This window comes from Lepisosteus platostomus, chromosome 9, assembly GCF_059453375.1.
Source record: "Lepisosteus platostomus isolate fLepPlt1 chromosome 9, fLepPlt1.hap1, whole genome shotgun sequence".
NCBI lineage: Eukaryota > Metazoa > Chordata > Actinopteri > Semionotiformes > Lepisosteidae > Lepisosteus > Lepisosteus platostomus.
Window position 1 is genome coordinate 43,335,614 of NC_142619.1, and position 12,795 is coordinate 43,348,408.

Below are 12,795 nucleotides of genomic sequence, written 5' to 3' on the forward strand. Positions count from 1 at the left end.
CTGCGTTGGTGTGGGTTACCTTTTGGTACTATCATTTCCACCCACAATTCAAAGGCATACTAGTAGGTTAATTGGCTTCTATAAAATTGGCCCTGGTGTGATTTTGTGTGTGTTTGTGCCTATGGATGTCCTGAGAGCGACTCGTGTCTTGTTTTGCATCTGTTGCTTGCAGAGTTATTTTCTGGCTGCCCTGTGATCCTGTACTAGATAAAGCTGTTTTCAAAATAAATAGAAGGATGGAATAAACTATTGTCCCTTGTAAACATACTGTAAATCTACTGGTGAAGGTGGTATATTGTTTTATATTTTTCACTGTAAAATAAATTTCCCCATTCATTTTTCTAATGTTTGAATATTTCATCTAAGTACCTTAAACATGAGTTACAACCCATCAGGCAGCCACACTTTTCAATAACAACTTGAAGTAACTTGTAGGTGAAAGAAAAGTAATATTATAAAATAACTCACCTCCAGTGTAAATGAAAGAACAACATCAGATTTAGAGAGCTGAATGTCATTTTCATCTCCAATTTCTAGGAAGGAGGAATTCTGTGACCGTTTCAGTTTTTGAAGTTTGAAATCAGGTCCTCCTTTTGAAACGGGCAGGCTCTCCAGGTTGGCCATAAGCAAATTCACTGAGGATTTTAACTCTTCAATACACATGACTTCCATCTCTTTGGAAACAAACTTTGGAAGTTTCCTCTCCTGAGGAAGATCATTAGAACAGACCTACAGTATATTATCACTGATCTTTCCTAGAGTTACTGTCAAATTTTTACATTTATAAACTCAGAAGCATGAATAACCTCACAAGCAGAAAAGCTTTGTAAAATTAAGTAAACTACTGCATAAATTAACCTGTAATGGAGACTACATGCAAGGTCCAAGTGATGGAATTAGTTTGGCTTTATAGCTGAAGTAATTTAACTCCTAACATGAACACTTTACAGACCAAATAGTAAAAGAATGCAATACTATTCCAAGGTAAGCATGGCATGATTCATTCATTCTCAACCTTGTATGTCTAAAAAATGTTTTGCATATGCCAAATATATATGGGAGCCACTACATCGTGTACACATAATCACAATATCCAATGAAATTATTCAAACCAACTAAGTTCTTATTTATTTTTAAGAACAAAAGAACGGACAGTAATTATGATTCATGAGTCTCACAATGTAATTCAAAACAGAATCTGCAAAATATAGTATACAGTATGATAATAAGATTTCTGGCACTCTTTGTTATAGCTTCTTATTACACTGGGGGGAGGTTTAGAATGTTTTGCTTTTTAAACTGATGGAAACTCAATAATAATAATACCTTTCCAGTTAGGATAATAATAGACTAGGTATCATGTGCATATGGTTACTGTCAGCACCTACCTTTGCCATCAGATCAGCCTGTTGCAATCGACCATCCAACTCTCTTCGAATTTGTGCAGCCTGTTCATCTGCATTGTCAAGCTGAGAAAAAGCAGAAAAAACAGCTTGCAATGACCCATTTTATTTCTGTAATGGCACATTTATTTTTTAAATGACAAATTAATTAGAGTGGTGTAAGGTGAATTACACACAGCTGATCATTTACTGTAATGTAATAGAAATGTAGCATCATTTTGACTTAAAACTAATTTAAAACAAAAAGAAGAACCTGTACTTGTAAAAGGTGAGACACTAAGGAAGTCATAAAGAAAACATTAAACCAATCAAATTTGTTATGCTAGGATCATCAAAATGTTCTTCAATACCACAGTGAACAAGTACAGGTAGTGAAAAAAAAATCTCAAATAAAAGGTTAAAAACCAAGTCTACTGAAAGTAAGGATTTACACATTCATGTATGCTGAGCAACAACATCCCAGCATGCTATGGTAATGTATAAAAATGCTGCACAGGCCTGGTTTTATATAATTACAGACAATGCAAGAGGTGACCAGAGTGACTTTGAAAGAGAGGTGTTGTTAGGGCACAAGGGATTGTTGGGGCACATTTGGCAGAAGCTTCTGTGATTAACACAGCTCAACTTAATTAATGTTTGACATGCAATGGTGTTTAAGGTGATCCCGGTATCATCATCAGCAGATGACGAAAGTGTAGAAACCAGTATTGTAACATCTGTACATTAATTGAAAGTGCATTGCAAAACAGGAGAGCAACATGACGCATGAGCAGCCCGGTTTATAAAAACCCGTCTGCTGAGAATTCAACAGAACGAGATATCAAAGTTGGGTTAAAGGTACAGTACACAAAGCTCTCATCCCACCAGGCAATGAAAGATTGCGAGTTCAGAGGTACAAAGAGCACAGGCATAAAGTAGCAGGTAGTGGAGAAATGTGAAATGGACAGATGAATCGTTCTTCATCATTTTCAGCAAATAGACATCATTCTAGGTCACCAGATTTGAACCCAATTGAGCATTTAAGATATATTTTGGAATGATGTCTGAGACAGCATTTTATACCTCCATCAATCAAACACAGGCTAATTGACTATCTCAAGGAATAATGGTGCCATATCTCTTCTGCAGAATTCAAGATGTTGGAAGACTATGTCACAGTGCATAGTCCCCATCCACAGAGCAATTGGCAGCCCAAGGACCTGCTGTATTAAATCACTTTACATTGTTGTTTTCAATTTTTATGGACTTTCTTGTGACCCTTAATTAACATTTTCATGTACAAACAATACAAAGCTTTTGTATATCTACTGAATCACATCACAAGAATCCTAAAATCTACATTTTCCAGTTGAGCACTGAAGTGGGACATGCAGCCTTATCACTCTGCAACTCACAACTGGCAACCCACTGAAGCTTAGCAGGTGTGAGCATGGTCAGTACCTGGATGGGAGACTAAAAACTAAGGATGCTGCTGGAAGAGGTGTTAGTGGGGCCAGCAGGGGGCGCTCACCCACGGTCCATGTGGGTCCTAATGCCCCAGTATAGTGATGGGGACACTATACTGTAAAAAAACAGGCGCTATCCTTCGGATGAGACGTAAAACCAAGGTCCTGACTCCCTGTGGTCATTAAAAATCCCAGGGCGTTTCTCGAAAAGAGTAGGGGTGTTACCCCGGTGTCCTGGCCAAATTTCCCATCGGCCATTATCCATCATGGCCTCCTAATAATCCCTGTCCATGAATTGGCTTCATTACTCGGCTCTCCTCCCCACTGATAGCTGATGTGTGGTGAGTGTTCTGGCGCACTATGGCTGCCGTCAAATCATCCAGGTGGATGCTGCACATTGGTAGTGGTGGAGGGGAGTCCCCATTTCCCGTAAAGCGCTTCGACTGGAGTGTCTGGAAAAGCACTATATAAGTGTAATCAATTATTATTATGTAAATATAGTAAATCACATATCCAGCATTGCAATATTACCACTTAATCACATTGTGGAAGGTGTTGCTGGGGTCTGTTAATTTAACCTTCAACAAAAGTTATGCTAAGATGCAATAAAGCTGACTTGCTTTAACAGCCCCAGTGACTTAATGCTACAGTACATAACAAATGGCAGGACCAACACCCACAAACAGACCATAAACAGGATAAAGCAGATCAATGCCTGCTGCATATCAAAGGACAGAACCTAGAGCAAGACAGAGCAGGACAAGAAGTAATTACATATCAAAGAACAGGACAAGCACTCAAATTGTGAGAAAAACTTCTTTCTGACTGTATATAAGAGCCGGGACACCCATGCAGTTTGTCTGTTCTATGGGGCAGACCCAGCGCTCGTTGCTTTCCTTATTGAGAGCTCAATAAAACTGAATCTGCACAAGACTGTGTCCTGCTCCTCTGAGGAAAAATTTCCCACAACAGCACTTTTTATGTTAGATAGGTGCAAAATCCATAGGTGAACTTTCTAATACAAGTGTTTCCTTATTTTTCTCTTCTTTAATTAACTTGTTTGCAATATATTTTTAACTACTTTTTTAATTTACCACATAAGTTAAGAACAAATTCCAAAATGGCCAGATTTCTCCCACAACAGAAAACGAATTCCACTTAATAATGTGAAATGAGCATTGGAACAACCAGAACAAATCCATCCACAGATTTTACAGTTTTGCTATAATTACAAAATGAAACAGCTCTTTGGGAAAGCCTGCAATTTATAATGCAGCAGAATCCATACCTTAATAACTAAATGCATGAAATTCTGCTTCTAGTGGAAGAGCTAGCTCTGTATGCATGTGCTCTTCTTTGTATCTCTAACCAATACTATTTTTTAGTCACTCCCTTGTGCAGCTGTGCTGTTGTGCGTTATAACTGCTCCAGACGTATTTCTAAAAAATCCATTACAACTTATGTGTACTTTTCATAGCTTTAGACCAGTGGTTCTCAAACTTTTTGGACTAAGTACCACCCCTGATCAAACCAAAGCATCCAAGTACCACCCTACAAGTCATCTTCTCATAGGAACCCCAGAAAATCTCAATGACCAACATGAGCGCGCGTGCGCGCACATCCACACATACAAATTTGATAAATATTATAATAATAAACTTTATTTGATAGAACACCTTTAAAGGCAGCTTCTCAAAACGCTTTACAGAATGACAACAGGAACAACAACGAATAAAAATTAACAATAAAAAAGCACCATTTCAGTGAGAGGGGTGAGCCTGTTTAGTCGAGCAAAGCAAATGTGAATTAATTGGTTGTGCCTTGATACAATTCACAACAGAGTCTAACACATTTTAAATCCTCAGGCATTTTCTCGACGGCCTAGGCCTCGCAGTGGATGCTGCAGTGCGTTCACTTCATATCTGGAGCAACCTCTCTAATTCGTGCAACTACACCACTGTGTCGGGTTGTCATCGCTCTAGCACCATCTGTACAAACTCCAAAGCATTTTATCCAGTCGATGCCATTCTCTTCGATAAATTCATTCAGAAGCTGAAATATGTGCTCTCCTGTAGTTCCTGTTGGTAGTGGCTTACAGAACAGAAATTCCTCATGGGACATACAGTACCCTCAAACTCATATTTAACGTAAACAAGCAAATTGGCCAAACCATCTACATCTACAGACTCATCTAACTGCAGTGAAAAGCATCTGCTCATCTTAATGGGCTCTGTCAGCGTACTTTTGACATCATCTGCCATATCAATAATTCTACGAGTAACTGTTTTTCGAAGGAGGCAGCAGGTTGAGCTATTTAGCAGCTTTTTCTCCACACATAATACATGTCAGCTCTTTTGACAATAGTAAACAAAGTTCTTCAAAAATAGTGTGGGGCTTACCTGCTTAAGCAATCCGCAAGCTAGCATTTTTCCCCGTTTCCGTTTCAGGAGTCTTGTCTCAGAAGTTAAAAGAAGTTATTTCATGCGCATGGGAGCGAGACGCTCAGTGTATTTTTCTCAATTTAACCTAGAACAGTTCTTAAATATTTTTATAAATAAAAATTTATCATGCTTTCCTGTGCTTACAAGATTGCCAGTGTTCTAAAACCATGCACATTCTCCTACCTCCCTTTTTGCTGAAGATAACTTTTTAAAAAATACAATTGGTCACTTACGTTCGTAGTACGCATTTCTATGCTTTCCTGTGCTTACAAGATTGGCATTGTTCCAAAATCAGGCACATTCTCCTACCTTCCCATTTGCTGGAGATAACTTTTTTAAATACAATTGGTCACTTATGTTCGCAGCACACATTCCTATACAATGGTATAGAATTACATAGTAGCTCTTGTGTCCACTCAAGTATTAGTGCGCGCTGTATCGTAGTACGTAGGCTGCGTATTTGACACATAAACTAATTTTATTAAAATAGAAAATATGAAAACCCATCTCAATTTTTCAGTGCTTACAACAAATTTCCAGGGTCATATTGCCTACCACCTGGTGGCATACCATAGTTTGAGAACCACGGCTTTAGACAATTATGGTACATCTTCATTACAGTAAACAACAGCTGGTGGAAAGGGAAAATGTTGGAAAGTGATTTCACAGCTTGGAGGTTCTTATGACAAAGTAAATGATTACCATTTGGCATTATTACTATTAATTTAGACATACAAGTTTACTTTTTTTGTTAGGAAACAGCATTTCTTCTTTCAAATTAAAGCAAAGAAACATAGGGTAACATTGCTACATGCATTCAAGGTACTGTACGTACGGTAGAAGGGATTTAAGTAACTCTAAATGCACTTGTTTTCCAATTAAACTTCCATGGTGATAGGGAATTTAGATTATACACACTTCTATTTAAAGACATGTTTCCAAGCAGAAGTCATTTTTTGTCTAACTATAGATTACGTTTAATGCTGCTGTTAGAAATTACCTTCACTTACTAATTACATAAGTTAATATTTTAAAGGATTCAGCACCACTTAAATTTAAGTCACAGTCACATTTACAATGTGTTAGAAAAAGAATCAAAACATAAAAAAATAGGAAGCTGCATATTAAGGATATCTTCATGGGAAGGATTAGCAAAGATTGAAGAGGCAAGATAATGGGGAAGACCATAACACAGGACACACTATATACCAATGAATTACTATAGATCGGCTTTTTATTTATATATGACACGCAATTGTGTCGGAGATTTGCTACATTTAAAACTAAGTTTATGTTTTTCTATTCAAAGGTTTTTAAACAAAACACAATAATATTATAAATTGTGAAAAACCAAGTCAGGTTAGCTGACATGTTATTTGTAGATGCCAGAACTATTTTAGTAAAACTGGTCCAACATCTTTTAAAACTATTACATTGGTCTGCATTTCAATTTAGTGAAGTCAAATGGATTGAAACCACTTATTCTCCATCTAGCATAATAAGAGAATATATGCTGTTCAACCTACCTGTGCTATGCTCTATTTTCTACTTGGTGTTATTCCAAGGTTATTCCAACTGAATTATTTTTAATTATTATTTAGTTAATATTTGTTCTATTTAATTCCTATCAGAAATACAAAATGTTCTAATCCAAATGGTAGCTTGTTGCAGCAAAAATATTAAAATCTGAAATCAGTTCATGGAGAACCCCGCATGCCGTATCGTATTATATTCATTACTTTTCATATTTGAAGCACACAGAATTCTTTACCTTGTGTGCCTAATTATCTTTTTTTTTCCTGTGGTACAATAATGATTGTATTATCGTGTTCCGTTTTAGACAGTGTGCTACATCAGCTACTTCATTTAACTTCATTGTCACAGTCCAGTGAGTAAAATAATATTGAAGCAGATTCTTGAAGCTGATTAAGGAATCAGTATCTTCCTACATATAATATTTCAATTAACTGTATCCTCAGGCATATAGGAAAAGGGTATGTTTTAGTTATGAAATAGCTCATTTCAGAATGAATAATTAACTTGCAGGTCAGTAATATGGTAAGGTAATACCAGCATGTAATATTTTAACAATGCAAAAATTACCTTTTAAAAAATAATTCTGCTTCTGAACCAGCACCTAAAGAAATAACTAAAATATATAATATATTTTTTATCTTGTAAAATACTGTTGGGTTTGGTGGAAGTGAATTATTTGAGTCTCATGCAGTTTTCAATTGCGATATTATTCTCTTTTGCCTGTAATCATAATTACAAATTATATAATGGAATAACAATGAGTAAGGGTTGTATATTGAATAAGGGCCTTTAGATATAATTACTCTAAATTAAGGTTATTTCTTTTCCTTACATTGTAATGAGATTCAAGAATCAGATCCTACCTGATTGGCCAGAGGCAAAGTATTACTCGTGTGTTTGCATAAGACCTGAGTAAACTTCAAGAAACATGTTTAGTTGTTTCTGTAGATATAGAAGTATCCAGAATGAACAAAGGCTTTTTTATACTTTATGTTGTATTTTTGACGCATATGTTTTCCATACCTTTAGATGCACTAATATCATGTTTAACTGCCTTTAATTGTTTCTTGTCCATTACATTTTATTCTAGCAACTTGTTGGCAATGTTCCGCAGCTGGGATTATTTTCTAGATATGCAGCACTGCCATGAAATGTTTTCCGAGTCATATCACACAAATTATGAATGTGACTACAAAATGTGTTAATGTGAACCTGAGAACTCAGAACATTTTGACATTTCATTGTTTTGTAATGCAAATATTTGAACATGGATAAGTTAAAAGGAAAATATTTAAAGAAAAATAAGATTTTTCAAAATTGTAACGTACAAGGGTACTTTTAAGCACAGATTGCTTTATCTTCTGCAGTGAACGAAAGCATAACAGTAATCATTCATATCACTAGCCTTTGTAATAATCCTAATTTATCACGTGGCTAACATTTGGCCAAGAACAACATTTGCAAAAATAAGATAGAAAGTTTTACATACGTTTTACTTTAGCCTTTATATAATGTAACAATAAATCCTTATGCCTTGGTGAAAAGAGAAGAAACACAACATTTTGGCTGTGAAGCCTTCTTCGGGGTCAGAAACCGAAGACCCGAAGACCCACACCAGATGTTTCCTTTCTTCTCTTTTCAGCATGGAATAAACCTTTACTTGTTCCTTTGTAGCATAGGCATGCTGACGCAGCTACCTAGTTGAACTACTATAGTAAAACTTTATGTCGTGAATATTACTGGAATTATGGGGTAATGATCCACATTCTGCATAAAAAATAATATGCATATTATTAGAAAGAGGTCATTTTCATTAGCCATTAGTCATACTCATGCAACTGTATCTCTTTTATTTTATCTTAACTGGATTTGTTTTAGAAGGTTCTGTACATTAAACAGCTGAATTCCCCACAAGACATAAATCTTCAGAGGTGAATAACAAGGGTTCCCTAGGAAGATAGGTCTGGAATGGAAAGCACTCACATTCAATTTAACCACATGAAATATATAGATAGATATACTGTATATAAGAGGACCAGAGATAACATGTGCATTAATTACTCTTACTGATGCTTCATAAGGTATTGTTCTGCACTGCTTTTTATGTTGTATTAATTTTATTATGCTCGACAACAACAAGGCACTTGGTATGTGTTTTAAAATGTGCTGTTTCAAATTAATACTAAAGACTGAACAGCTGATATACTGTACAGCCTAAAGTGGGGGGTGGGTGATTTAGACTGTTGGTTAGATTAGAGGCACTATTAATGTAGTAGTTTTAACAGCTCCACGTGAGCTATTATCCTGCAAGGAGAGAAGAGTTTAAAAGAAGCCAGGAAGCCTGTATAAACAAAACACTTATTGTGCTACATCTTAGTCGCCATTATTTTTTATACTGAAAATAAAAATGGACGAAAAGAACTTTACAACTATGTAAGTATGCAGGCTCAACTTCTATTACTTGCTTGTACAGTATTTGGTAAGCCAATTGAGTAAAAGAACACTAATAACGTATGATTGGCTAAACATTTAGAAATGTGTTACACAAAACAGTTTTAAGTGTTTAAAAACTGTTCAGAGACATGTTACAGATGCAGAAACCACTTAGGAGCCTCTGATTTGTGTCAAAAGCCACATCCCTAAGAAGAGTAAAACAATGTGTAAAACATTTCTTTACACAATGGTCTGTGGGAATATGGAGCAAGCAACCAAGCTATATTGGCTATATTGCCACAGGTTGATGACCTTGCTGAATAAGATCCTTAGATCAATTAGTAACTCAATCAATCCACTGAGATAATTCAAACAGGCTAGAAGGGCTGAATGACCTCCTCTCATTTATAAACCTGTTTTATATTCTTCAGAGTCAAACGTCATAAGGTATTTATTTCACATCAGTTTCTGTTAAATGTAATACAATTTAAAGAAATAAGGCCATAACATAACTAATTGTAACTACCTTCTCAGTAGTCATTTTTCTTTTTTCTCCAAAGCACACTATGATTTTTAAAAACCACTTCTATCTGTAGTGCTGTTTTTTAAAACATTCTAAAATATGCATATAAGTTTTAATGGATAACCAAAACCACTTAAACCACTTTGCTTCAGATAATGTTGCTATTCAGTTCATCAATTTATGAGACAGCGGTCATATCACCAAAATATACAGTAAGCAACAACACTGCGATCAGGCAAAAGCTACTCTCCTAAATATTTTTAGGACTATTGTGACAGAAGCTCTGCAAAGAAAAGCATATTGTAATACTTTAAAGTCTTTAATTTTGTAGTGGAGATTAATACAGTACATGTTGTGAAATGAAAACGTATCCACAAAACTCTTCACCACAGCCCACCATACTGTTAAAGACTGTATAAGAAGCCTGTTATATCTGAAACTCAATGCTATTTATCTTTCATTCAAATCAAAAGGTCACAACAGGAGGTAATCTAGAATCATGTCTCCTCCAGTAAACATCTTGAGTGTGTTGTTTGAGAAAAAGGTTCCACACAAGATTCTACATACAAAAGAAAACATTGCTTGATTGAAAAGAGAGTTTACTAATACTAAAGTATTTCCAGTTTCACTAAGTAGAACTTTGTGATGAATATTGGAATACTTGTGAATTGTGAATTATTTTTTAATTAATACCAACTTTGCTAACTTGAAATTTAATTCATAGTATATTGCATTAAAATAGAAAGCAAATATGTCAAATAAATGATCTTTCCATTTTAGTGGTGTACTCAAATACTTAGTGTTTTAAAAGATTGCGTTTTGAGTTGAAGTAAGCTCCCCTTTAAAAACAATTCAGCTTAACAGTGAGCAAGGTGGACTATTGATCTTATTCATTCTAATGCTACATTTCAACAATAAAATTCGGATTTTATATTGTGTAAAATATTGAAGCAAAGCCAAGGCAAACAAATTCAACACCAAAGCAGACACCTAATAATTAAGGAACAAGTAAAGCTTTATTCAGAGTTTAATCCTTTAGGAATGATATTATAACAATGATGCTGAAAAGAAAAGAAAGAAAATACAACGTTTCAGTCGTGGAGCCTTCTTCTGTCACCTGAAGAAGGCTCCACGGCCAAAACATTGCGTTTTCTTTCTTCTCTTTTCAGCATGGAATAAACCTATTACTTGTTCCTTTGCAGCCTGCACATGCTGACGCAGCTACCCACCTGAACTATTACAACAACAAAATCAGGAAACGAATAGGATGTGGTTAGAAAGCCTGGTCTTGAAACAGATCATTGTGAAGAGACAGAATGCCGGTTTGGTGAGAGAAGGGGGGAAGTAGCCCAGGGAGGAGGAGAAGGAATGACAAAGATCTAGAAAATGACTTAGCAGAAGGCCTAGTGGGTCACAGCAGAAGTGGGCTGAAGTAGTTCAAGTAGGTAGTTGTGTCAACATGCATAGGCTGCATAGGAACAAGTAAAAGTTTATTCCATTCTGAAAAGAGAGGAAACACAACATTTAGGATGTGGAGCCTTCTTCTGGTGTGTCACCCTACACATGCTGACGCAGCTACCTACTGTACTTGAACTACCTAATAATTAAGATTCTTTATTTCTTTGAAAGAGAGGTTAAAATATTCTGTAGGTGATGTAGTTTTCTTAACCACACAGAGTAAATAATTTCAAAGAGACAAAACAATTAGAAACCAAAAACAACAAAATGGGGTAAAGATAAACTGAAAATTAAGAACATCTTTAGGCAATAGAGACAATAAAACCCTAGCTGACAGCAGTTGTCATATGATTTCTACTTTCAGTTCCTACATCAGCTCAACATGCAGGTGGTAAAAAGGGCCTTCTCGTTAAAGTCAGAACTCCAGTGCCAACGAGCTGAGCCTTCACAGTGTCCCTTCAAACTCACAAAACGTCAGAAAGATTCCAATATACAATTACAGTAACACTATCCTGATTGCAAGATAAACAGTCCATTAGGTCAAAATGTGTTATTCAACACTCAGCAAAAATCTCCAGTGAACCATAAAAGTAATGTCTACACATGATCAAAGTAATCTTGTCAATCTTATCACGCTTAATCTTTGATTAATGCAATATTTACCATGACTCTAAGATAGATATTCAGTACTTTGAAAAATACAGCTCTGATGAGTGAAGAACTAAAGAAAACCTAAGTTTAATTATATTGCCCAGATTTTCAATGGCACTCGCTTTTCCCTGAAATTTAGATAAATATCTCTAGTTGTCTGAAGTTCTTGGATGTTGATTTATTACCACTTCAAGGCTTCCTAGACTTGTGAAGCTCTTCCACCTCATAAATGAATATGAGATGACACCATGAAAAACTAGGAAATTGAGTTTTAACATTTGAAGTTATTTGTAGGTTAAATGGTACAGAAATGTCAGAATGACTAACTTCCTTTTCTTGACTATATTTATGTGACCCACAGCTTCTAAATACTTTAGAGATCTGTGTCTTTTATATTTGTCAAAAGGAAATATTTTTGTATAGTTTGTTTTGTATTCATGGTCCACACCAGTGAAATATTGCAATGCCAAGAATATGAATGTAACAGCTGAGTCACTGAAAACTTGTCACTGCATCATGCAGCTCGAAAAGAAAATTAAGCACTTGATTGAAAACAAATGTCTTAAATTAAAATACATTTATACGGTGTTTGATGAAGCACTGCAACAGAGGGCTCCCTTAATTTGTATCCATGATTTTTTATGGCACTATAAGTTATTCCAGAGCCTTTTAAAGGATGTTATCCATGGGACACAGGAGTGTCACAGGGATGTGCCATAATAAGACCCCCATTACTACTGCAGTATACATATATGTTCCAACGCAGGTGTATTATTGTTATAAGGTTTCATGCAATAAATACTTTTCCATCACATCCTTAAACATCATTTCTACTACAATTCAATGCTATACAAAGGCAGCTGCACAGCACAGTGACACAGTGGGTTCAATTCCTAGGGTGCTAT

General features: G+C 35.7%; 1 protein-coding gene across 13 annotated transcripts in view; it reads right to left on the reverse strand.

Annotated features, from left to right (window-relative positions):
* The window catches only part of cadps2 (Ca++-dependent secretion activator 2), a 295,984-nt gene that overhangs the window by 170,216 nt on the left and 112,973 nt on the right, over positions 1-12,795 (reverse strand). For all 13 annotated transcript variants that reach the window (XM_088645120.1, XM_088645117.1, XM_088645119.1 and 10 more), the window contains exons 4-5: positions 1,389-1,469; positions 469-705 (exon numbers count right to left, since the gene is read on the reverse strand). In XM_088645120.1, coding sequence (XP_088501246.1) covers positions 469-705; positions 1,389-1,469 — 318 coding nt within the window. The remainder of the gene's footprint in view (positions 1-468; positions 706-1,388; positions 1,470-12,795) is intronic.